This window comes from Salvelinus alpinus, chromosome 25 (assembly GCF_045679555.1).
Source record: "Salvelinus alpinus chromosome 25, SLU_Salpinus.1, whole genome shotgun sequence".
NCBI classification, from domain to species: domain Eukaryota; kingdom Metazoa; phylum Chordata; class Actinopteri; order Salmoniformes; family Salmonidae; genus Salvelinus; species Salvelinus alpinus.
Genome location: NC_092110.1, coordinates 5,133,758 through 5,158,872, shown reverse-complemented (window position 1 = coordinate 5,158,872; position 25,115 = coordinate 5,133,758). Strand labels below are relative to the sequence as shown.

Sequence of the window (25,115 nt, the reverse complement as noted above, 5' to 3'; positions counted from 1 at the left end):
TCTAATCAAAGTAGCTGTATTATATTAGACTGACCTTTTTGAGTTTATATCAAATTGATCAGTATTTGCATTTCATAATATGTACAACTTTACAATAACAATAGCTACCTAGCAAGGTTAGTCTACTCGGGTTGAAGTTGACTTAAATTAGTTTCCAACTCACCTGGCTCGTTCAGTGCATGGGAATAGTTAGTATACTGAGGTCCGGTGTCACACTCCCCTGAAATACATTAAAGTAGTTTGTCAACAAATTGGTAACTGTATCCAGCAGTAGGCTAGTCAAGCCACAGGTTTTAAACCAAGTTTAATTTCATTGTTAGCTGGTGTGAAAATCTTTCTGTTTGGCCACAACAGTGAGTGTCAGCAGCACCAGTTGTGGATTGTGATGGATGGGGTCAATGTGACCAGTCATAGAGGAAACTATTTTTTACTTATTTTTATTTAACATAGTTGAAACAATACTATATAAAAACAATAGCCTAGCCTACCCTCTTACTATTAATTCATGTCAACTGGCTTTCAGTTGTTTATGAATCATTTGTTTGTCAGACAAGTGAGACAACTCACTGTCAAGCTAGTGTTCATAAAATATATAGTTTAGTTGGCACTGTACAGAAATGGTAACAGTTTGTCTGTCTGCTTGTGATCATGCTGATTCTGCTGAATAGAGGACCCATTTAATTGTTTTGGAAAGTGTGGAATTCAAGCCACTCATTGCTATGCACACAGTTGGTGCACACAGAGTAGTTTACAGCAGATCATTTTAATTGATCGCTGGGGAATGCAACTTTTTGACAGCAGATTCAGTACTGGCTGCACACTCATTTTTAGAAATTGTGGACTTTTGGTGGAACGGTTTTGACAGTTTCTCAAGAACCTCTGACTAGCCATTCAATCAGTGCCAGGATAGTAAAGGTAAGCCTACGTTTTAGAGGGAGAAATTATGTTGAATTGCCATGTCAATCAATAAAATGTATTTTATGAAACCCTTTTAACATCAGCAGTTGTCACAAAGTGCTTTACAGATACCCAGCCTAAAACCCCAGAGAGCAAGCAATGCAGCGGCAGTTAAGCACAGTGGCTAGGAAAAACTCCCTAGAAGGCAGTAACCTAGGAAGAAACCTAGAGAGGAATCAGGCTCCAAGGGGTGGCCAGTCCTCTTCTGACCTGCTACATTCCCTTTGGGTCCCGTTTGGCCCTACAACCACAGTCGTTGCCTCAGCTCTTTGGTTCAACGTCGAACCGCTCATGGCAGTACACTGAAATCTAATAAGGTCCAGGATCAAATGGATGCCTCTCTGGGTAGGTGCCTTGTCCCCTTCTCCAGTCTAGGGCATTGCCTGGCATCTGAGCAAAGCCGGGTTCCCCTCAAAGATAGCTGACACTTAAAGACATTGTTGTAGACAATGCTGGATCATCAGAGGCAATGAGGAGGACTTCCCTTGTGGCTGAAGCATAGACAAAGCCTGTCACACATACACAGCAGGCTAGCTAGGCCCTAATGTCTTTGTTTCCCACAGCAGATCACTCTTCTGGGCCCTCAACATTTTACACCCCAAAGTCCATTTACCCCTATCCTTCCGATAGATCACTTATTTGTCTTTGTTTTCTGTAGATCACTCTTCTGGAGAGCGAGCCTCACCTGGCATTTAGGGTCCCTGACCATTTTTACCCTCCAAAAACCCAAGGAAAATGATAAAAACAAGGGTCTGTATGGTTGTTTTTCATTTTGGAATCACACACCATTATTGTGAACTAACATCATAATATCCTAAACTGATGCGCTGTCTCTGGCATAAGAGGAAAGTTGCTTGATCAGTGGCATCAATCTGGCATTTTCAGCTTATTGTCTTGGCTAACACGCACTGGATGAGCACCAAATTGTCATCATGGCCACTTTCCCTGTAGGTGTGTAAACTCAGGCCCCTTGGGGTCAAAGTTCAGGAGAGGATCCAGGTAGTTGGTTGCTTGGAATAGCTTTACTATTCAGTTGAATTGGCTCTTCTTTGGTAAAAGCCCCCCCCATGGCACTATCACATGGCATCTTCCTTACAAATGTGATTGGCTACATGTCATGCAGAGAGTGCATGATGGGATCGATGTTTGGGTAAAGGAAGACCGTAAGGAGAAAAAGCCGCAGTATCTTCAGCAAGTGGCCATCAGTGGAAATGTCAATCACTGACCCCTTGAGTGTGATGTACTTTGTGACAAGGGCTTTATTAATACATTTGATGTGATTTCAATCCGCAGCAATAACCAAACATTTTTCCCAGCAGAGAACATATTGTGGTGGTAAAATGACAAGAGACCAGTGGCAACACAGACGTTTGTACACTGTATCTCCTTGGAGCCGAGCTGTGGTAGACAGCATAGATACACAGCATCTCCTTGGCAGCAGAATTGATACAGGCTCTCTGACAGAGGGCGAACACACCGCTCAGATAGGATAAAGGTGGAGGCTATGCCTTCTAACAGTCACAGACAGTATGGATGATCATACCAAGTTTGGCTAGTGTTAGGTAAAGAAAATGCAGGGCCTACTCTATCTGAGTGAGATAGATGGACAGACTGTCTTTGGGGCTCAGCTACATGCTACGATTGGCTCTGAGGGAATTTGACTGCACTGTGACGTGGCGGGTAGTGATGGCGCGTGATTGGCTGAGGCTGGCAGTGGGGGAGGGGTGGGGGTAGCAGACGCTGGCTGTGGGCACATGCAGGCTGATCTGGCAGGAGGGTAGGCGAGGGCTGGCAGAGACAGGCAGGCAGGAAGAGAGACCGACAGAGTGAGCTGGAGAGACGGGCAGGCAGGTTTGCCTGTTTTGTATGTTTTTATTACATTTTGGAGCTCTTTTGAAGGCTGTGGTTGAGCATGTTCAGTGTAAGATTCGCTGTATGTTTCCCATTAGTAAACCGCTCAAATTGAGTTGGTTAGTGTACTTGCTACGGGGGTACACACGCGAGTGCATGGCTGGACATGTACAGTGCCTCTGGATAGTATTCAGACCCCTTGACTTTTTCCACATTTTGTTACGTTAGTCTTATTCTAAAATGTATTAAATAAATAAAAATCCTCAAATCTACACACAATACCCCATAATGACAAAGAGAAAACAGGTTGTTATACATTTTTGCTAATTTATAAAAAATAGAAAACAGATCTTATTTACATAAGTATTCAGACCCTTTGCTATGAGACTCAAATTTGAGCTCAGGTGCATCCTGTTTCCATTGATCATCCTTGAGATGTTCCTACAACTTGATTTGAGTCCACCTGTGGAAAATTCCATTTCCAATTGATTGGACATGCTTTGGAATGGTCCCAGAGGTGACAGTACATGTCAGAGCAAAAACCAAGCCATGAGGTCGAAGGAATTGTCCGTAAAGCTCCGAGACAGGATTGTGTCGGCACAGATCTGGGGAAGGGTACCAAAACATTTCTGCAGCATTGAAGGTCCCCAAGAACACTGGCCTCCATCATTCTTAAATGGAAGAAGTTTGGAACCACCAAAACTCTTCCTAGAGCTGGCAGAAGGGCCTTGGTTAGGAGGGTGACCAAGAACCCGATGGTCACTCTGACAGAGCTCTAGAGTTAGGCTGTGGGGATGGGAGAATCTTCCAGAAGGACAACTGTCTCTGCAGCACTCCACCAATAAGGCCTTTATGGTAGAGTGGCCAGCGGCAGGGACTGGGAGACTAGTCAGGATCCGAGGAAAAGATGATCGGCGCATCCCGGAGTTGCCTCTTCACTGTTGACGTTGAGATGGGTGTTTTGTGGGTACTATTTAATGAAGCTGCCAGTTGAGGACTTGTGAGGTGTTTGTTTCTCAAACTAGACACTCTAATGTACTTGTCCTCTTGCTCAGTTGTGCACCAGGGCCTCCCACTCCTCTTTCTCTTTCTGGTTCTCTTTCTGGTTAGAGCCAGTTTGCGCTGTTCCGTGAAGGGAGTAGTACACAGCGTTTTACGAGATCTTCAGTTTCTTGCCAATTTCTCACATGGAATAGCCTTCATTTCTCAGAACAAGAATAGACTGACGATTTTTGAGCCTGTAATCGAACCCACAGATGCTGATGCTCCAGATACTCAACTAGTCTAAAGAAGGCCAGTTTTATTGCTTCTTTAATCAGTACAACAGTTTTCAGCTGTGCTGACATAATTGCAAAATGGTTTTCTAGTCTTTGAAAATGATAAACTTGGATTAGCTAACACAACGTGCCATTGGAACACAGGAGTGATGGTTGCTGATAATGGGCCTCTGTATGCCTATGTAGGTATTCCATAAAAAATCTGCCGTTTCCAGCTACAATAGTCATTTACAACATTAACAATGTCTACACTATTTCTGATCAATTTGATATTTTAATGGACAATTTTCTTTTCTTTCAAAAACATGAATTTCTAAGTGACCCCAAACTTTTGTGTGTGTGTGTGTGTGTGTGTGTATATATATATATATATATATATATTTCCTAGGAGAGCAGAGACCTGCTCAGTCAGACAAGAGATGAAGAGTTGGACTGGAGAGGATGGGGGTAGACGGTAGGGGGAGACGAGAGGAGGGGTTTAGCTCCAGGCAGCCTATCAAGTGTGGGGTATGATAATCTGACATTAGTCAAGTTGCATGCAGGTTTAAGAGGAGAGGCACGCACTCTACTAAGCCCAGGGCCTGAGGGAGAGAGGAGAGGCGCAAGAGGGAGGGAGAGAGGAGAGGCGCAAGAGGGAGGGAGGACTATAGGGGGGAGGAGGAGAGGGGCTAGGTCAAGAGCAAGGGGAATGGGGGTGAAAGGAGAGGAGCTGGGTCAAGCGTATAGACGGAGGGAAAGAGGAGAGGGAGCTAGAAATGCAGAGGACAAAGAATGGGAAGAAAAAATTGAAAATAGTGTTTTGATATACTGTACAAGCTATTGAAGTCATCCATTGGTCCAGGTGGCCAAATCACTCCGCAAGAATACAGTTGACGCTGTCTCTGTCTGTTGGCTATACAGAGTAGGCTAACCTTGTTAAGACGCTCTACTGACGTGTTTTCTCTCTCTCTCTCCCTCCTCCTACTTCTCTTCCCTCCACCCCTTTTCCTCAACAGATTATGTTTATTTTGAAAACTCATCCAGTAACCCACTGCTGATCCGGCGGATAGAAGAGCTCAACAAGGTGAGACAGTGGTGCGTGTGTGTACAGCCTCTGGCCCTAACTAGGGTTGTGGTGGTCATGAAATTGTCAGCCGGTAACTGTCACTCAAATAACTGCCGGTCTCACGGTAATTTACCGTTAATTAACATAAACACGTTTTAGCATCTCAGGGCTTCCACGCATAGCCTTCAAGCAAGCCACTGATGCAGGTCTTTGGAACATGAATCCATTTATTATAGCCTACACCATCACAATAAATCCATTATTTAATTTAGGCTAAAGAAACATTAGGCTATATTCTCTCATATCATATTTCAGAAGAACAGAAATGGCATATTCTGAGTCTTATGTTAGGCTCTGATCTAGCTATGCTATATGGCCGTGGGCTACAGCAGTTCATTTGGCAGGTAAGATTTGCTTCTAGTTCCTGTAGCGTTACATTATTTTATAGTAAGAAGAATACAGTTGAACGTGGCTGAGTAAAATTGCAAGGATATTTTCCTGGAACTATTTCCAAAGGAGTGCGCACATGCAGCTATTCTGTTAATGAAGCGGTTAATGAAGAAACCGGTCCTCTTATATGCCTCATTTAGTTATTTGTGATACACACTAGTGTTGCATGGTATACCGGTACCACAGTAATATCATGTTACCAAAATGATACCAACATTTTAGAATACTGTATTTCTGTTTCGTATGATACTACCTATTTATTTATATAAAATAACATTCTGCCCTACCCGTTTTTAACGGAAGAGTAGAAGGTTTCATGCAGTGTTTTCCCTTAGTCACAATGACATGCAGATCATTATGCATGTACATTTGAAGTCGGAAGTTTACATACACTTGGGTTGGAGTCGTTAAAACTCATTTTTCCACCACTCCACAAATTTCTTGTTAACAAACTATAGTTTTGGCAAGTCGGTTAGGACATCTATTTTGTGCATGACACAAGTAATTTTTCCAACATTTGTTTACAGACAGATTATTTAATTTATAATTCACTGTATCACAATTCCAGTGGGTCAGAAGTTTACATACACTAAGTTGACTGCCTTTAAACAGCTTGGAAAATTCCAGAAAATGATGTCATGGCTTTAGAAGCTTCTGATAGGCTAATTGACATAATTTGAGTCAATTGGAGGTGTACCTGTGGATGCATTTCAAGGCCTACCTTCAAACTCAGTGCCTCTTTTGTTATGCTGGTGAATGAGGACCCAAAAGCGACTTAAGAGAAACAGAGTCTTTAATCCAGTCTTAAACAAACAATGATACTCCTGGATATTATCATAGGAAAATCCAAAACAGGAAACTGAAATCCTCTCGTCAGTAGAGAGGAACGACTGGAGACGCGACCACAGACTGCAGGTCGCTTCAGGAAGGCACAGGCCGTAGCTGACATAGACACCTGCTCATACGCAGCATCTGAAGAAGGCAAAAACACGACAGGGCGGAACAAGGACACAGAACAGCAAACATCAAACAAGAATCCGACAAGGACAGAAGCGGAAAACAGAGGGAGAAATAGGGACTCTAATCAGAGGGCAAAATAGGGGACAGGTGTGAAAGAGTAAATGAGGTAGTTTAGGAGAATGAGAAACAGCTGGGAGCAGGAACGGAACGATAGAGAGAGAGAGCGAGAGAGGGAGGGATAGAAAGAGGGAAAGAACCTAATTAGACCAGCAGAGGGAAGCACAGGGACAAGACATGATGATCAAAGACAAAACATGACAGTACCCCCCCACTCACCGAGCGCCTCCTGGCGCACTCGAGGAGGAACCCTGGCGGCAACGAAGGAAATCATCAATCAACGAACGGTCCAGCACGTCCCGAGATGGAACCCAACTCCTCTCCTCAGGACCGTAACCCTCCCAATCCACTAAGTACTGGTGACCACGTCCCCGAGAACGCATGTCCATAATCTTCCGTACCTTGTAAATAGGTGCGCCCTCGACAAGGACGGGGGGGGGGGGAGGGAAGACGAACGGGGGCGCGAAGAAAAGGCTTGACACAGGAGACATGGAAGACAGGGTGGACGCGACGAAGATGTCGCGGAAGAAGCAGTCGCACAGCGACAGGATTGACGACCTGAGAGACACGGAACGGACCAATGAACCGCGGAGTCAACTTGCGAGAAGCTGTCGTAAGGGGAAGGTTACGAGTGGAAAGCCACACTCTCTGACCGCGACAATACCTAGGACTCTTAATCCTACGTTTATTGGCGGCTCTCACAGTCTGCGCCCTGTAACGGCAAAGTGCAGACCTGACCCTCCTCCAGGTGCGCTCACAACGTTGGACAAAAGCCTGAGCGGAGGGAACGCTGGACTCGGCGAGCTGGGACGAGAACAGAGGAGGCTGGTACCCAAGACTACTCTGAAACGGAGATAGCCCGGTAGCAGACGAAGGAAGCGAGTTGTGAGCGTACTCAGCCCAGGGGAGCTGTTCTGCCCAAGACGCAGGGTTTCGAAACGAAAGGCTGCGTAATATGCGACCAATCGACTGATTGGCCCTTTCTGCTTGACCGTTAGACTGGGGATGAAACCCGGAAGAGAGACTGACGGAAGCACCAATCAAACGACAGAACTCCCTCCAAAACTGTGACGTGAATTGCGGGCCTCTGTCTGAAACGGCGTCTAACGGGAGGCCATGAATTCTGAACACATTCTCAATGATGATTTGTGCCGTCTCCTTAGCGGAAGGAAGCTTAGCGAGGGGAATGAAATGTGCCGCCTTAGAGAACCTATCGATAACCGTAAGAATCACAGTCTTCCCCGCAGACGAAGGCAGACCGGTAATAAAGTCTAAGGCGATGTGAGACCATGGTCGAGAAGGAATGGGAAGCGGTCTGAGACGACCGGCAGGAGGAGAGTTACCTGACTTAGTCTGCGCGCAGTCCGAACAAGCAGCCACGAAACGGCGCGTGTCCCGCTCCTGAGTAGGCCACCAAAACCGCTGGCGAATAGAAGCAAGCGTACCCCGAACGCCGGGGTGGCCAGCTAACTTGGCAGAGTGAGCCCACTGAAGAACAGCCAGACGAGTAGAGACAGGAACGAACAGAAGGTTACTAGGACAAGCGCGCGGCGACGCAGTGTGAGTGAGTGCTTGCTTTACCTGTCTCTCAATTCCCCAGACAGTCAACCCGACAACACGCCCTTCAGGGAGAATCCCCTCGGGGTCGGTAGAAGCCACAGAAGAACTAAAGAGACGGGATAAGGCATCAGGCTTGGTGTTCTTATTTCCCGGGCGATAGGAAATCACGAACTCGAAACGAGCGAAAAACAACGCCCAACGAGCTTGACGTGCATTAAGTCGTTTGGCAGAACGGATGTACTCAAGGTTCTTATGGTCAGTCCAAACGACAAAAGGGACGGTCGCCCCCTCCAACCACTGTCGCCATTCGCCTATGGCTAAGCGGATGGCGAGCAGTTCGCGGTTACCCACATCATAGTTGCGTTCCGATGGCGACAGGCGATGAGAAAAGTAAGCGCAAGGATGGACCTTATCGTCAGAATGGAAGCGCTGAGACAGAATGGCTCCCACGCCCACCTCTGAAGCGTCAACCTCGACAATGAATTGTTTAGTGACGTCAGGAGTAACAAGGATAGGGGCGGATGTAAAACGCTTCTTGAGGAGATCAAAAGCTCCCTGGGCGGAACCGGACCACTTAAAGCAAGTCTTGACAGAAGTCAGAGCTGTGAGAGGGGCAGCCACTTGACCGAAATTACGAATGAAACGCCGATAGAAATTAGCGAAACCGAGAAAGCGCTGCAACTCGACACGTGACTTAGGAACGGGCCAATCGCTGACAGCCTGGACCTTAGCGGGATCCATCTGAATGCCTTCAGCGGAAATCACAGAACCGAGAAATGTGACAGAGGAGACATGAAAGGCGCACTTCTCAGCCTTCACGTAGAGACAATTCTCTAAAAGGCGCTGGAGTACACGTCGAACGTGCTGAACATGAATCTCGAGTGACGGTGAAAAAATCAGGATATCGTCAAGGTAAACGAAAACAAAGATGTTCAGCATGTCTCTCAGTACATCATTAACTAATGCCTGAAAGACAGCTGGAGCATTAGCGAGACCGAACGGCAGAACCCGGTATTCAAAATGCCCTAACGGAGTGTTAAACGCCGTTTTCCACTCGTCCCCCTCTCTGATGCGCACGAGATGGTAAGCGTTACGAAGGTCCAACTTAGTAAAGAACCTGGCTCCCTGCAGAATCTCGAAGGCTGACGACATAAGGGGAAGCGGATAACGATTCTTAACCGTTATGTCATTCAGCCCTCGATAATCCACGCAGGGGCGCAGAGTACCGTCCTTCTTCTTAACAAAAAAAAACCCCGCTCCGGCGGGAGAGGAAGAAGGCACCACGGTACCGGCGTCGAGAGAAACAGACAGATAATCCTCGAGAGCCTTACGTTCGGGAGCCGACAGAGAGTATAGTCTACCCCGAGGAGGAGTGGTCCCCGGAAGGAGATCAATACAACAATCATACGACCGGTGAGGAGGAAGAGAGTTGGCTCTGGACCGACTGAAGACCGTGCGCAGATCATGATATTCCTCCGGCACTCCTGTCAAATCACCAGGTTCCTCCTGAGTAGAGGGGACAGAAGAAACAGGAGGGATAGCAGACATTAAACACTTCACATGACAAGAAACGTTCCAGGATAGGATAGAATTACTAGACCAATTAATAGAAGGATTATGACATACTAGCCAGGGATGACCCAAAACAACAGGTGTAAAAGGTGAACGAAAAATCAAAAAGGAAATGGTCTCACTGTGGTTACCAGATACTGTGAGGGTTAAAGGTAGTGTCTCACATCTGATACTGGGGAGAAGACTACCATCTAAGGCGAACATGGGCGTGGGCTTCCCTAACTGTCTGAGAGGAATGTCATGTTTCCGAGCCCATGCTTCGTCCATAAAACAACCCTCAGCCCCTGAGTCTATCAAGGCACTGCAGGAAGCAGCCGAACCGGTCCAGCGTAGATGGACCGACAAGGTAGTACAGGATCTTGATGGAGAGACCTGAGTAGTAGCGCTCACCAGTAGCCCTCCGCTTACTGGTGAGCTCTGGCTTTTACTGGACATGACATGACAAAATGTCCAGCAGAACCGCAATAGAGGCAAAGGCGGTTGGTGATTCTCCGTTCCCTCTCCTTAGTCGAGATGCGAATACCTCCCAGCTGCATGGGCTCAGTCTCTGAGCCGGTGGGAGGAGATGGTTGAGATGCGGAGAGGGGAAACACCGTTAACGCGAGCTCTCTTCCACGAGCTCGGTGACGAAGATCTACCCGTCGTTCTATGCGGATGGCGAGTGCAATCAAAGAGTCCACGCTGGAAGGAACCTCCCGGGAGAGAATCTCATCCTTAACCTCAGCGTGGAGTCCCTCCAGAAAACGAGCGAGCAACGCCGGCTCGTTCCAGTCACTGGATGCAGCAAGAGTGCGAAACTCTATAGAGTAATCCGTTATGGATCGATCACCTTGACATAGGGAAGCCAGGGCCCTGGAAGCCTCCTTCCCAAAAACTGAACGATCAAAAACCCGTATCATCTCCTCTTTAAAGTTCTGATAAACGTTAGAACACTCAGCCCTTGCCTCCCAGATAGCTGTGCCCCACTCCCGAGCCCGACCAGTAAGGAGTGATATGACGTAAGCGATCCGAGCTCTCTCTCTTGAGTATGTGTTGGGCTGGAGAGAGAACACAATATCACACTGGATGAGAAAGGAGCGACACTCAGTGGGCTGCCCAGAGTAACATGGTGGGTTATTAACCCTAGGTTCCGGAGACTCGGAAGACCAGGAAGTAGCTGGTGGCACGAGACGAAGACTCTGAAACTGTCCTGAGAGATCGGAGACCTGAGCGGCCAGGGTCTCAACGGCATGACGAGCAGCAAACAATTCCTGCTCGTGTCTGCCGAGCATTGCTCCCTGGAACTCGACGGCAGTGTTGCGAGAATCCGTAGTCGCTGGGTCCATTCTTGGTCGGATTCTTCTGTTATGCTGGTGAATGAGGACCCAAAAGCGACTTAAGAGAAACAGAGTCTTTAATCCAGTCTTAAACAAACAATGATACTCCTGGATATTATCATAGGAAAATCCAAAACAGGAAACTGAAATCCTCTCGTCAGTAGAGAGGAACGACTGGAGACGCGACCACAGACTGCAGGTCGCTTCAGGAAGGCACAGGCCGTAGCTGACATAGACACCTGCTCATACGCAGCATCTGAAGAAGGCAAAAACACGACAGGGCGGAACAAGGACACAGAACAGCAAACATCAAACAAGAATCCGACAAGGACAGAAGCGGAAAACAGAGGGAGAAATAGGGACTCTAATCAGAGGGCAAAATAGGGGACAGGTGTGAAAGAGTAAATGAGGTAGTTTAGGAGAATGAGAAACAGCTGGGAGCAGGAACGGAACGATAGAGAGAGAGAGCGAGAGAGGGAGGGATAGAAAGAGGGAAAGAACCTAATTAGACCAGCAGAGGGAAGCACAGGGACAAGACATGATGATCAAAGACAAAACATGACATCTTTGCTTGACATCATGGGGAAATCAAATCAGCCAAGACCTCAGAGAAAAAATTGTAGACCTCCACAAGTGTCTGGTTCATCCTTGGGTGCAATTTCCAAATGCCTGAAGGTACCACGTTCATCTGTACAAACAATAGTACGCAAGTAAACACCATGGAACCAGACAGCCATCATACCGCTCAGGAAGGAGACACCTAGAGTCTCCTAGAGATGAACGTACATTGGTGTGAACAGTGCAAATCAATCCCAGAACAACAGCAAAGGACCTTGTGAAGATGCTGGAGGAAACGGGTACAAAAGTATCTATATCCACAGTAAAACAAGTCCTATATCGACATAACCTGAATGGCCACTCGGCAAGGAAGAAGCCACTGCTCCAAAACCGCCAATAAAAAGCCAGACTACGGTTTGCAACTGCACATGGGGACGAAGATTGTACATTTTGGAGAAATGTCCTCTGGTCTGATGAAACCGAAATAGAACTGTTTGGCCATAATGACCATCGTTATGTTTGGAGGAAAAAGGGGGATGCTTGCAAGCCGAAGAACACCATCCCAACCGTGAAGCACGGGGGTGGCAGCATCATATTGTGGGTGTGCTTTGCTGCAGGAGGGACTTGTGCACTTCACAAAATAGATGGTGTCATGAGGAAGAAAAATTTTGGATATATTGAAGCAACATCTCAAGACATCAGTCAGGAAGTTAAAGCTGGTTCGCAAATGGGTCTTCCAAATGGACAATGACCCCCAAGCATACTTCCAAAGTTGTGGCAAAATGGCTTAAGGACAACAAAGTCCAGGTATTGGAGTGGCCATCACCAAACATTGACCTCAATCCTATAGAAAATTTGTGGGCATATCTGAAAAAGCGTGTGCAAGCAAGGAGGCCTACAAACCTGACTCAGTTATACCAGCTCTGTCAGAAGGAATGGGCCAAAATTCACCCAACTTGTGGAAGGCTACCCAAAACATTTGACCCAAGTTAAACAATTGAAAGGCAATGCTACCAAATACTCATTGAGTGTATGTATACTTCTGACCCACTGGGAATGTGATGAAAGAAATAAAAGCTGGAATAAATCATTCTCTCTACTATTATTCTGACATTTCACATTCTTAAAATAAAGTGGTGACCCTAACTGACCTAAGACAGGGAATTTTTACTCGGATTAAATGTCAGGATTTGTGAAACTGAGTATAAATGTATTTGGCTGAGATATATGTAAACTTCTGACTTCAACTGTATATTCCTTCCTCCCATTCCTCCAGCCAAATCACAGGTAGGCCTTTGGCTGATTTGCTCATATTTGCCTTCTATGCCGTATTCTATTGTTCACTAAACAGTGTGAAAGTAAATTCAATCTGCTGTATTGAGTAGACGTGTGAATTTCAGTGACAGGTTTTTGCATAGCACATGCGCAGAACGTGACCAAGTGTCCAGGGGACAGGGCGAACAGGACGCTAGTCCACCGATTTTATTATATTCCCCCCCCCCCCCCCGTGGTATCGTGCTATTTATCTTTATCTTGATACTTGGCCTGGTATCGTGTTAGTAACATTTTGGTATTGTGACAACACTAATACAAACTATATATATATATCTATCGATCTATCGATCGATCCATCGATCTATTGATATATGATGTGTGTTTGCCTTTTCTTTCCTAATACATTCCAAGGCTGCATGATGCAACTAACGATTTGAAAAAAGTTGCATGGAAGGAAAGAGCTCTGCTATTTCACGTCATCAGTCATTCATCCACAATTTGACAAGCGCTTGATAATATTCTCACCTGTCAGACTATTGTCAATTTAATCTGGTCTTTACATATCTACTAATGTGTGTGGATTTATTTTATTTAGAATGGGCCACAAAAAACCCCAACATGTAATCCGTAGGCTGCACTTGAATAGGGAGCTTCCCATGGTTACGTTTGTAATATTCCAGGTAGGCTCCACCGGTTGTAAAGCCGATTGATGTGCTTCATTTTAAGAATTGAGCAAATAAATATAGCAGCACGAGGAAGCTGGCATCCTCTTTTAAATAGCGGGGAGTCAAAGCTCTATTGCGCAGTTACTGGGCTGATATGAATACGTTGTGATAGGCCTATATGTTTTTTGATAAGGTTTCTATGGGATTGACTATATGATGCATGCCACTAGGATTTGGAAAAAGTCGTAATGCATGTGCAGTTTCTTGTCTTTGATGCCCAGCATGTTCAGTCTTTCACAAGTGATACTATTATCACCCATCAGACTATTCTCAATTTAATGTTTTACATATACTAAGTAATATGTGTGAAATTAGTTTTGGATTTAGAATGGGCCATTTTCATGCACCTGTATGCACTTCAACCTCTCCCTGCCTGGTTCTGTAATACCATCATGTTTCAAGCAGACCACCGTAGTGCCTGTGCCCAAGAACACTAGGGTAACCTGCCTAAATGTCTACCGACCCGTAGCGCTCACGTCTGTAGCCATGAAATGCTTTGAAAGGCTGGTCATGGCTCACATCAACACCATTATCCCAGAAACCCTAGACCCACTCCAATTTGCATACCGCACCAACAGATCCACAGATGATCCAATCTCTATTGAGGCTCTGAGGACCCATGCCAAGTCTTTTCAGTCTCCTGAGGGGGAATAGACTTTGTTGTTCTCTCTTCACGACTGTCTTGGTGTGTGTGGACCATGTTAGTTTGTTGGTGATGTGGACACCAAGGAACTTGAAACTCTCAACCTGCTCCACTACAGCCCAGTCGATGAGAATGGGGGCTTGCTCAGTCCTCCTTTTCCTGTAGTCCACAATCATCTCCTTTGTCTTGATCACGTTGAGGGAGAGGTTGTTGTCCTGGCACCACATGGCCAGGTCGGATGTGTTGTTACCTACCCTTACCACCTGGGGGCAGCCTGTCAGGAAGTCCAGTATCCAGTTGCAGAGGGCGGTGTTTAGTCCCAGGGTCCTTAGCTTAGTGGTGAGCTCTGAGGGAACTATGGTGTTGAACGCTGAGCTGTAGTCAATGAATAGCATTCTCAAATAGGTGTTCCTTTTGTCCAGTTGGGAAAGGGCAGAGTGGAGTGCAGTAGAGATGGCATCATCTGTGGAGCTGTTGGGGCGGTATGCAAATTGGAGTGGGTCTTGGGTTTCTGGGGTAATGTTTTTTATGTGAGCCATGACCAGCTTTTCAAAGCACTTCATGGCTACAGACATGAGTGCTACGGGTCGGTAGTCATTTAGGCAGGTTGCCTTAGTGTTCTTGGGCACAGGGACTATGGTGGTCTGCTTGAAACATGTTGGTAATACAGACTCAGACAGGGAGAGGTTGAAAATGTCAGTGAAGACACTTGTCAGTTGGTCAGCGTATGCTTGGAGTACACGTCCTGGTAATCTGTCTGGCCTTGTGAATGTTGACCTGTTTAAAGGCCTTACTCACATCGGCTGCGGAGAGTGTGATCAGTCTCCCGGAACAGCCGATGATCTCATGCATGTTGCAGTGTTACTTGCCTCGAAGCGAGCATAGAAGTAATTTAGCTCGTCTGGTAGGCTTGTGTCACTGGGCAGCTCTCGGCTGTGCTTCCCTTTTGTAGTATGTAATAGTTTGCAAGCCCTGCCACATCGGACGAGCGTCAGCGCCAGTGTAGTACGATTTGATCTTAGTCCTGTATTGATGCTTTGGCTGTTTGATGGTTAGTTGGAGGGCATAGCGGGATTTCTTATATGATTTCGGGTTAGGGTCCCGCTTTTTGAAAGCTCAGTGCGGATGTTGCCTGTAATCCATGGCTTCTGGTTGGAGTATGTACGTACAGTCACTATGGGGACGACGTCATCGATACACTTATTGATGAAGCCAGTGACTGATGTGGTGTACTCCTCAATGCCATCGGAAGAATCCCGGAACATATTCCAGTCTGTGCTAGCAAAACATTCATGTAGCTTAGCATCTGAGTCACTGGTGCGTCCTGCTTTTAATTTGAGCTTTGTACGCATCTCTGTGTGTGGAGTACAGGTGGTCTAGTTCTTTTTCTTTCTCTGGTTGCACAATTAACATGCTGATAGAAATGAGGTAAAACAGATTTAAGTTTCCCTGCATTAAAGTCCCCGGCCACTAGGAGTGTCGCCTCTGGATGAGCGTTTTCCTGTTTCCTTATGGCGGTATACAGCTCATTGAGTGCGGTCTTAGTGCCAGCATCGGTCTGTGGTGGTATGTAGACCGCTACGAAAAATGTAGAAACTCTCTAGGTAGATAGTCTCTCATAATAAGCTGTAGACCACACTATCTCAGGCGAGCAAAACCTTAAGACTTCCTTAGATATCATGCATCAGCTGTTGTTTACAAATATACATAGACCGCCACCCCTTGTCTTACCAGAGGCTGCTGTTCTATCCTGCCGATAGTGTATATCCCGCCAGCTGTATATCATTCATGTCGTCGTTCAGCCACGACTCGGTGAAACACAAGATATTCGTTTTTAATGTCCTGTTGGTATGATATAGTTGCTTTTTAGTTTGTCCAATTTATTATCCAGCGGCTGTACGTTGGCCAATAGTACTGATGGCAAAGGCAGATTAGCCACTCGGCGGCGTATCCTCACAAGACACCCTGATCTCTTTCCGCGATACCTCTTCTGTCATTTCCTCCTGCGAATGACGGGGATGAGGGCCTGTTCGGGTGTCTGGAGTAAATCCCTCTTTTCTGACTCATTAAAGAGAAATTCTTTGTCCAGTTCAAGGTGAGGAATCGCCGTTCTGATTTCCAGAAGCTCTTTTCGGTCATAAGAGATTGTAGCGGCAACATTATGTACAAAAAATGCGAAAAAACTAACAAAATAGCAAGGTTGGTGACGAGCCCATGATACGGCAGCCATCTTACAACCACCATCTTACAAGCTTTTACGGCAGTTATTTTTCATGCCAGCCAGGTAAGCTACTCCGGTTGTAAAGCGTAGCAATGTGCTTTAATATTAGGAAAGTTGATAAATAAATGTAGTAGGCCAAGCCTAGAGAGAGCGTCATTTTTTTGTTGCATAGCCTATAGAAGAAATGTTGTGCAACATGGGCTTATAGGAACGCTTATTTCATTCCATGCATCAACCAGCTATGAGGAGCTGGCTCTCGCTGCGCAACTGAGGATCCTATTCCGCTCAAACTCTGAATGCCAGGGCTCTCATGAAGTGTTTAATTCGATTTGTATTTGCATTGACGTCCGAGTGATTAGCGGGACAGTAGAGCGCTGAGTACCAGACCATTAGCGACTAGCTGTTAGCAAGTTTGGTAGGCTACTAATGACCATCTGCGACGTCAGAGTGCGGTTTTGGAGAAGCCTAGTTACTGTGATTCAACGGTCACATGGAATTTGGTGAGGTATGACTCATGACTGCCGGTGTGGTGGTGATACTGTCACCGTAACAGCCCTAGTCCTAACAGGTGCCAACTGTCCTGTCTGGTTGTTTAATTGTACTGGAGACTAGTGTCTGTCTGTGATTGACAGTAGACACAGAGCTGAGTGTAGGTCTAGCTAAGCTGCCGCTCTCATGTCACTCAGTCTGCCCAGACGGGCATAACACTGGCTCTTTCCCAATAAGTCACTCCTGGATCCCTCATTCTTCGAATCCTCAACGCATTGGAGGAAAAGGTAAGATGGGAGGGACTTTGGGTCATCTTCTCCGAAGCCGTTTGAGAAGGAAGGAGGTGACGAATCAAGCGAAGACTAATTCAGAAAAATGAACCTCATCATCGATGAGTAGTCACCCCACTTTGATCAACCAATCAACACTGAAATGTAAAATACTTTAGTTATTACATAGGCCTAGTCTAGTTGTTCTACTGTTTCTACATTATGTAAACCCCATACTTCACCAGGCTCGTTTCTCATTAGTACGTATAAGCCTAGCTGGTATTGATCTTTCTGTTCTCAGATCATCAACAAACTCCAACTCTACTCTCTCGGTGTGTGACCAATGACGTGTGGCAGGCTGGGCTGGCGGATTACGGTCGTTGCCATGGTAACCCTCCATCTCTCTCTCTCTCTCGTGTTGTGTTGCAGACTGCCAATGGAAACGTGGAGGCTAAAGTGGTGTGTTTCTATCGACGCAGGGACATCTCCTCGACACTCATCGCCCTGGCCGACAAACACGCACGTGAGTGACACGCACGGTTCACTGTTCAGTCAGAAGTCTTCAACATCGAATGCCAAAATTCAAATCCCGTAGTATAATGACTGTTCAGTCAGAAACCACTTTTAAATGGATGGAACCTTTAAACAGGCTATTCTCATTCCGATTAAGCGTCTCGCAAGAGAGACCTGTTCACTAACCACCATTCAGCATCCAATGACACTTCATCGCCTTGTACAGATCAAATGGACAGTTTGACTCAAGTGCTCTGTGTATAAGGTTTACAGATGTGCAATCTAAACCTAATTGAACCTATTGACTTCTGCCTGAAGAGTGAATATGTAGTGAAGGACCTATGTATTCGTCTTGGACTAGGCAAATGTCAGAGTTTTCTGTACGTTTGCTCGTCCATGCAGAATTGTGTAGCTTTGCAGTGTTTGTGGCTGTGAGGGTTGTAGCTGTTGCTGCCGGTTACTGTGAGGGCTGTAGCTGTGAGGGTGGTAGCTGTTGCTGCCGGTAGCTGTGAGGGTGGTAGCTGTTGCTGCCGGTAGCTGTGAGGGTGGTAGCTGTTGCTGCCGGTAGCTGTGAGGGTGGTAGCTGTGAGGGTTGTAGCTGATGCTGACTGAGAAGAGGGAGCATCAGACCCAGGGACTGACTGACTGACTGGAGAATTTAAGCCTTCTAGACTGCAGCACTCCCAAGGCCTAACTCACTGACTGCACTACTGTGTCCACTCATACGACTGAATCTGTGGGGCCGAACGTTAGTTTGGGTGTGGTAGCGTGTGTGCAGAGAAGTGGGGGGGATTCTGTGGCAGTGGGTTGTTTTTTGTGGACCACACAGTTAGTAAGGAGGAGCTCTCCATTTAATTTAAGGGGCTTTATTGGCATGGGAAACATATGTGTACATTGCCAAAGCAAGTGAAATAGATTAAAAAAACAGAAGGGAAATGAAAAACAAAAGTTGCAAAAGAATAAACATTTCATATGTCAGTGTTGAAATGATGTGCAAATAGTTAAAGTACAAAAGGTGTTTTTTCATCACTGGTTGCCATTGTGGCAACAGGTCACAAATGTTGCTGCTGTGATGACACACTGGTATTTCACCCAATAGATATGGGCGTTTATCAAAATTGGATTTGTTTTCGAGTTCTTTGTGGATCTGTGTAATCTGAGGAAGTATGTGTCTCTAATATGATCATACATTTGGCAGGAGGTTAGGAAGTGCAGCTCAGTTCCACCTAATTTTGTGGGCAGTATGCACATCGCCTGATTCTCTTGAGAGCCATGTCTGCCTACGGTAGCCTTTCTTAATAGCAAGGCTATGCTCACAAAGTCTGTACATCCGTCAAAGATTTCCTTAATTTTGGGTCGGGCACAGTGGTCACGTATTAGCCACTGTGTACTCTCTGTTTAGGGCCAGTAAATTCTTTGCTGTGTGTCAAATAATTGTCTTTTTGTTTTCTCATGATTTGATTGAATCTAATTGTGATGCTGTCCTGGGGCTCTGTTTGTGAACAGAGCCCCAGCACCAACTTGCTTGGGGCCTCTTCTCCAGGTTCATTTCTCTGTAGTTGATGGCTTTTTTAGGAAGGTTTGGGAATTGCTTCCTTTTAGGTGGTTGTAGAATTTAACGGCGCCTTTCTGGATTTTGTTAATTAGCGGGTATCGGCCTAATTCTGCTCTGCATGCGTTATTTGCTGTTTTATGTTGTACACAGAGGATTTGGTGTTTGTCCCTTTTTTTTGTGAATTATTGGTTGGTGAGTTGACCCCAGACCTCACAACCATAAAGGGCGATGGGTTCTATAACTGATTCATGTATTTTTGGCCAGATCCTAATTGGTATGTTGAATTTTATGTTTTGATGGCATAGGTCTTTCTTGCCTTGTCTCTCAGATTGTTCACAGCTTTGTGGAAGTTACCTGTGGCGCTGATGTTTACGCCGAGGTATGTATAGTTTTTTTTGTGTGCTCTAGGGCAACGGTGTCGAGATGGAATTTGTATTTCTGGTCCTGGCAACTGGGCCTTTTTTGGAACACCCATTATTTTTGTCTTACTGAGATTTACTGTCAGGGCCCAGGTCTGACAGAATCTGTGCAGAACATCTAGATGCTGCTGTAGGCCGTCCTTGGTTGGGGACAGAAGCACTAGATCATCAGCAAACAGACATTTGACTTCAGATTCTAGTAGGGTGAGGCCGGGTGCTGCAGACTGTTCTTGTGCCCTCGCCAATTCGTTGATATATATGTTGAAGAGGGTGGGGCTTAAGCTGCATCCCTGTCTCCCCCCCGGCCATGTGGAAAGAAATGTTTCTTTTTGCCAGTTTTGTTTGTGTACGTGGATTTTATAATGTATGTTTTTTTCCCCCCAACACCACTTTCCATCAATCTGTATAGCAGACCCTCATGTCAAATTGAATCATGCTTTTTTGAAATCAACAAAGCATGAAGATTTTGCCTTTTTTGTTTGTTTTTATCTATTAGTTATTATAGGACTATTTCTCTCTATACCATTTGTATTTCATATACCTTTGACTATTGGATGTTCTAATAGGTACTTAAGTATTGCCAGCCTAATCTCGGGAGTTGATAGGCTTGAAGTCATAAACAGCGCAATGCTTGAAGCATTGCGAAGAGCTGCTAGCAAACGCAGTAAAGTGCTGTTTGAATGAATGCTTACAAGCCTGCTGCTGCCTACCACCGCTCAGTCAGACTGCTCTATCAAATCAGACTTAATTATAATATAATAACACACAGAAATACGAGCCTTAGGTCATTAATATGGTCATGTCCGGAAACGATCATTTCGAAAACAAAACGTTTATTCTTTCAGTGAAATACAGAACCGTTCTGTATTTTATCTAACGGGTGGCATCCATAAGTAAATATTCCTGTTACATTGCACAACCTTCAATGTTATGTCATAATTACGTAAAATTATGGCAAATTAGTTCGCAATGAGCCAGGCGGCCCAAACTGTTGCATATACCCTGACTCTGCGTGCAATGAACGCAAGAGAAGTGACACAATTTCACCTGGTTAATATTGCCTGCTAACCTGGATTTCTTTTAGCTAAATATGCAGGTTTAAAAATATATACTTCTGTGTATTGATTTTAAGAAAGGCATTTATGGTTAGGTACATTAGTGCAACGATTGTGCTTTTTTTCCGCATATGCGCTTTTGTTAAATCATTCCCCGTTTGGCGAAGTTGGCTTTGTTAGGAAGAAATGGTCTTCACACAATTCGCAATGAGCCAGGCGGCCCAAACTGCTGCATATACCTTGACTCTGTTGCACAGAAAGCAAGAGAAGTGACACAATTTCCCTAGTTAAAATAAATTCATGTTAGCAGGCAATATTAACCAAATATTCAGGTTTAAAAATATATAATTGTGTATTGATTTTAAGAAAGGCGTTGATGTTTAGGTACACATTGGTGCAACGACAGTGCTTTTTTGCGACTGCGCCTGTTAAATCACCCGTTTGGCGAAGTAGGCTATGATTCAATGATAATTTAACAGGCACCGCATCGATTACATGCAACGCAGGACAAGCTAGATAAACTAGTAATATCATCAATCATGTGTAGTTAACTAGTGATTATGCTAAGATTGATTGTTTTTTATAAGATACATTTAATGCTATCTAGCACCTTACCATGGCTCCTTGCTGCACTCGCATAACAGGTAGTCAGCCTGCCACGCAGTCTCCTCGTGGAGTGCAATGTAATCGGCCATGATCGGTGTCCAAAAATGCCGATTTACCGATTTGTTATGAAAAATTAGGGCCGATTTGAAGTTATCGGCCATTCCAATTAATCGGCCGACCTCTAGAGGAAACATACGAGTCTGCTGTTAATGATAATGCAGAGGATTTTCCCAAGGCTGCTGTTGACGCATATCCCCCGGTAGTTATTGGGGTCAAATTTGTCTCCAATTTTATGGATTGGGGTGATCAGTCCTTGGTTAAAAATATTGGGGAAGATGCCAGAGCTGAGGATGATAAACAGTTTAAGTATAGCCAATTTAATTTAGGATACCATCAACACCACAGGCCTTTTTGGGTTGGAGGGTTTGTATTTTGTCCTGTAGGTCATTCAATGTAATTGGAGAATCCAGTGTGTTTTGGGAGTCTTTAATAGTTGATTCTAAGATTTGTGTTTGATCATGTCTGTTTTTGCTGTTCTTTGTTATAGAGCCAAAAAGATTGGAGAAGTGGTTTATCCATACATCTCTGTTTTGGATAGATAAATCTTTGTGGTGGTGTTTTGAGTTTTCCCATTTTCCCAGAAGTGGTTAGATTTGATGGATTCTTCAATTACATTGAGCAGATTTCTGACGTGCTGTTTCTCCTTCCGTAGTGTATTTCTGCTTTCAGTGATTCACCATAGTGAAGGCGTAGACTCAGGTTTTCTGGGTCTCTGTTTTTGGTTGGATAGGTTCTCAATTTCTTAGGTTTTTGAATTCTTCATCAAACCTTTTGTCATTGTTAATTTCTTAGGTTGTCTGCTTTGCATTACATTTTTTTGATAGGGAAGCTGAGAGGTCAAATATGCTGTCTAGGTTTTCTACTGCCAAATTTACACCTTCACTATTACAGTGAAACCTTTTGTCCAGGGAATTGTCTAGAAGGGATTGAATTTGTTGTTGCCTAATTGTTTTTTTGGTAGTTCTCAACACTATTTTCCTTCCATCTATAGCATTTTTTTATTCAGTTCCTTTAGTTTGATGCCACATGATTTTGCTGTGATGTCAGTGGACTGAATGCTTTAAGAGACTCTGGGTTGAGGTCAGTGATAAAGTAGTCTACAGTACCACTGCCAAGAGATGAGCTATAGGTGTACCTACCATAGGAGCCCCCTCAGCCTACCATTGACTATGTACTTACCCAGCGTGGGACAGAGCTCCAGGAGGTGTGACCTGTTTCTGTTGGTTACAGTATGTTGTGTCTAGTGCGACATGCGGCGGAGGGAATGCTGTCACCTCCAGGTAGGTGTTTGTCTCCCTGTGTGCTGAGGGTGTCGGGTTCTTGTCCAGTTCTGGCATTTTGTTCGCCACAGACTAGTACATGTCCCTGAGCCTGGAAATTGTTGAGATCCCCCTCTAGGATGTAGAAGCTGTCATCGTTTAAAATATGGGGATTCTATTGGGGCAATAGCTAGCACACAAGGACATTTTTCTCTGTTGAGATCATTTCCTTAATAATTTCTAGCCAGATGTAAAATGTTCCTGTTTTGACTAATTTAATAGTGGATTCGGTCTGCTCTATACCAAATTAGCATACACCCTGAGTCTCTTCCCTGTTTCACACCTGGTAGTTTGGTGGATGGGACTACCAGCTCTCTGTAACCTAGAGGGCAACCAGTGCGTCCATCTCTTTTACACAGTGTTTCTTGTAAAAGAGTTCCATGTCTCTCTCCAGCTCTGTGAATGTATCCCTCTCAATGATGGAGGAGCAGTGCAGTTGTGGGGACCTGGGTGTGTTCAGTGCTGGGGGGGTGACTATCCTTTTAGTTTGAAGAGGTGTGATCAAACTCACTCAGGATGGGGGAGTCATCACAGAGAGAGAGAGCTTTTCCTGCAGTGCTTTCTCTTTGATTCCGTAAGAGTCCTGCTGGGATTGCATGAGGATGCCCTGCACCATTACTGTCCCGGACGTGTACACGTTGACAGAGGTTGTTTTAATTTCCTCAATGTCTAGTATTCTGAGTTTCCACCCTGGGCCAATACCCTCTCTCTGACACCGGGGTAATGTGTGCTCTTATAGCACTGTGCCATGTCAGGGGATGGTTGTCTGTGAAACTCTCCTGCCATTGTTGGGCTCAAGAGTTTTCACACATCAGAGTTCAGTGCTAATTGAAGGTGGCGCCAGGTCTGCTCTGTTCTAGCAGCTTGGTAGCTTAGTATACTGATTTACATAGCTTTATATAACAACATTACCTAGAGATGGTCTTTAAATGTTTGGCTTCAGACTGTAGCTTCAGACGGAATATTACTCACTCAGTTTTGTGTTGGACGGTATTTCCAGGTTCCACTGTGTTTCTTCTGCAGGTTTTGGTTTGGTAGAAGTTTTTTTTTTCTTGATAGTCCTTGGTACTAATAGTCCATTCAGATCATTTTGTCCAAAATTAAGTTTTTAGGTATAGAATTTTGAATTGGATTGGAGGTTTTAATGTTTAGGTTAGTATCCTGTAAGTCCTTGTGAAAAAATGAAAGTTCATCTACATTTATCCAACTCTAATTCAATATTTTTTTGCAGAAGAACTCAGGAGCCCATGAGCTCTCTCCTCTCTTCTCTTTCTGTGCGTTCCTGCGGGAGAACCACTGTTCATTTTTGAGAGCCGTGTGTGTCCCGGACAGTCCCAACTTGTGCTGGTTTGTGTGCATTTGTCTGTGTGTGGAGTATGGGCCTCTTGGTTCTATGTGCAGCCAGCACCATCAGTCAGTCCTCCAGAATTCCCTAATTGTCCCAAATGGCACCCTATTCCCTATATAGTGCACTACTTGCGACCAGGACTCATAGTGCACTATGTAGGGAACAGGGTGCCGTTTGGGACGCTGCCCCAGCCAGACATTTGCAATATGTGAAGTATGCATGTAAGGAATGGCTCTTCACCCCATGGGTGTGGTGGTGGGCTGCTGCTGTATCCTGTCTGAGCTCTGGAGCCGTCAGCCCAAGGACAAAGAGTGAAAAGGGGGAGATCTGGCTTTCCCAAACAGTGTGTGTTTGGAAATGGGAGAGGGAACTTTACTCTCTGAGTGGCCCTGTGGAACATTGTCCTTGTGTTGTACCGGGTGGCTTTCTTTCTCCATTCTGGATTATTGCCTGTGCGGTGTGTGTGCTGTGAGTCACAGATCAAATATTTTCCTTGCCGGGATTCGGTTGGAGCCTTCCCTTAGAGGGCCTGTGACTGCACCCTTACTCCAGGTCTTAGCCCCGCCCCTGTCGGCAGAGCTGCCTCCTGAGTGGTCAGTCCCACTGACATGGCCTTTTGCTCCTCTGGCCCCTCCCTCAGGCCCAAATGACTTAGCCTCTCTTTAATTTCCCTTTCTATTCTGAGAGCTCTAGAACTGTAGGCCGTTAGTTTCAGTAAACAATAGACGTCAATGGTGACGATGAATCCATTCACAAGCACAAACAAATCGAGTGGTGAAGTACAGAAGAACCACTTCTCAATGTAGGCTAGACTTCATAACTTTTAGAAGAATGCATCGTTAAATAAAGTAAAAGTCCTTCAGAGCTCAGGATCGGAGGTGTGTCTCTCTTCTTTCCCTCCTCTACTTGTAAGGCCTCTCATTCATCAATAATTGAGAATTGATACGGGCAGGTG

At 45.3% G+C, this 25,115-nt stretch overlaps 1 protein-coding gene across 3 annotated transcripts in view; it reads left to right on the top strand.

Annotated features, from left to right (window-relative positions):
- The window catches only part of mta1 (metastasis associated 1), a 48,348-nt gene that overhangs the window by 676 nt on the left and 22,557 nt on the right, over positions 1-25,115 (top strand). For all 3 annotated transcript variants that reach the window (XR_011670625.1, XM_071365411.1, XM_071365410.1), the window contains exons 2-3: positions 5,081-5,148; positions 17,715-17,808. Coding sequence is in view for 2 of the 3 variants with exons in the window: in XM_071365411.1 (XP_071221512.1) it covers positions 5,081-5,148; positions 17,715-17,808 (162 nt within the window). In the remaining variant the exon portion in view is untranslated. The remainder of the gene's footprint in view (positions 1-5,080; positions 5,149-17,714; positions 17,809-25,115) is intronic.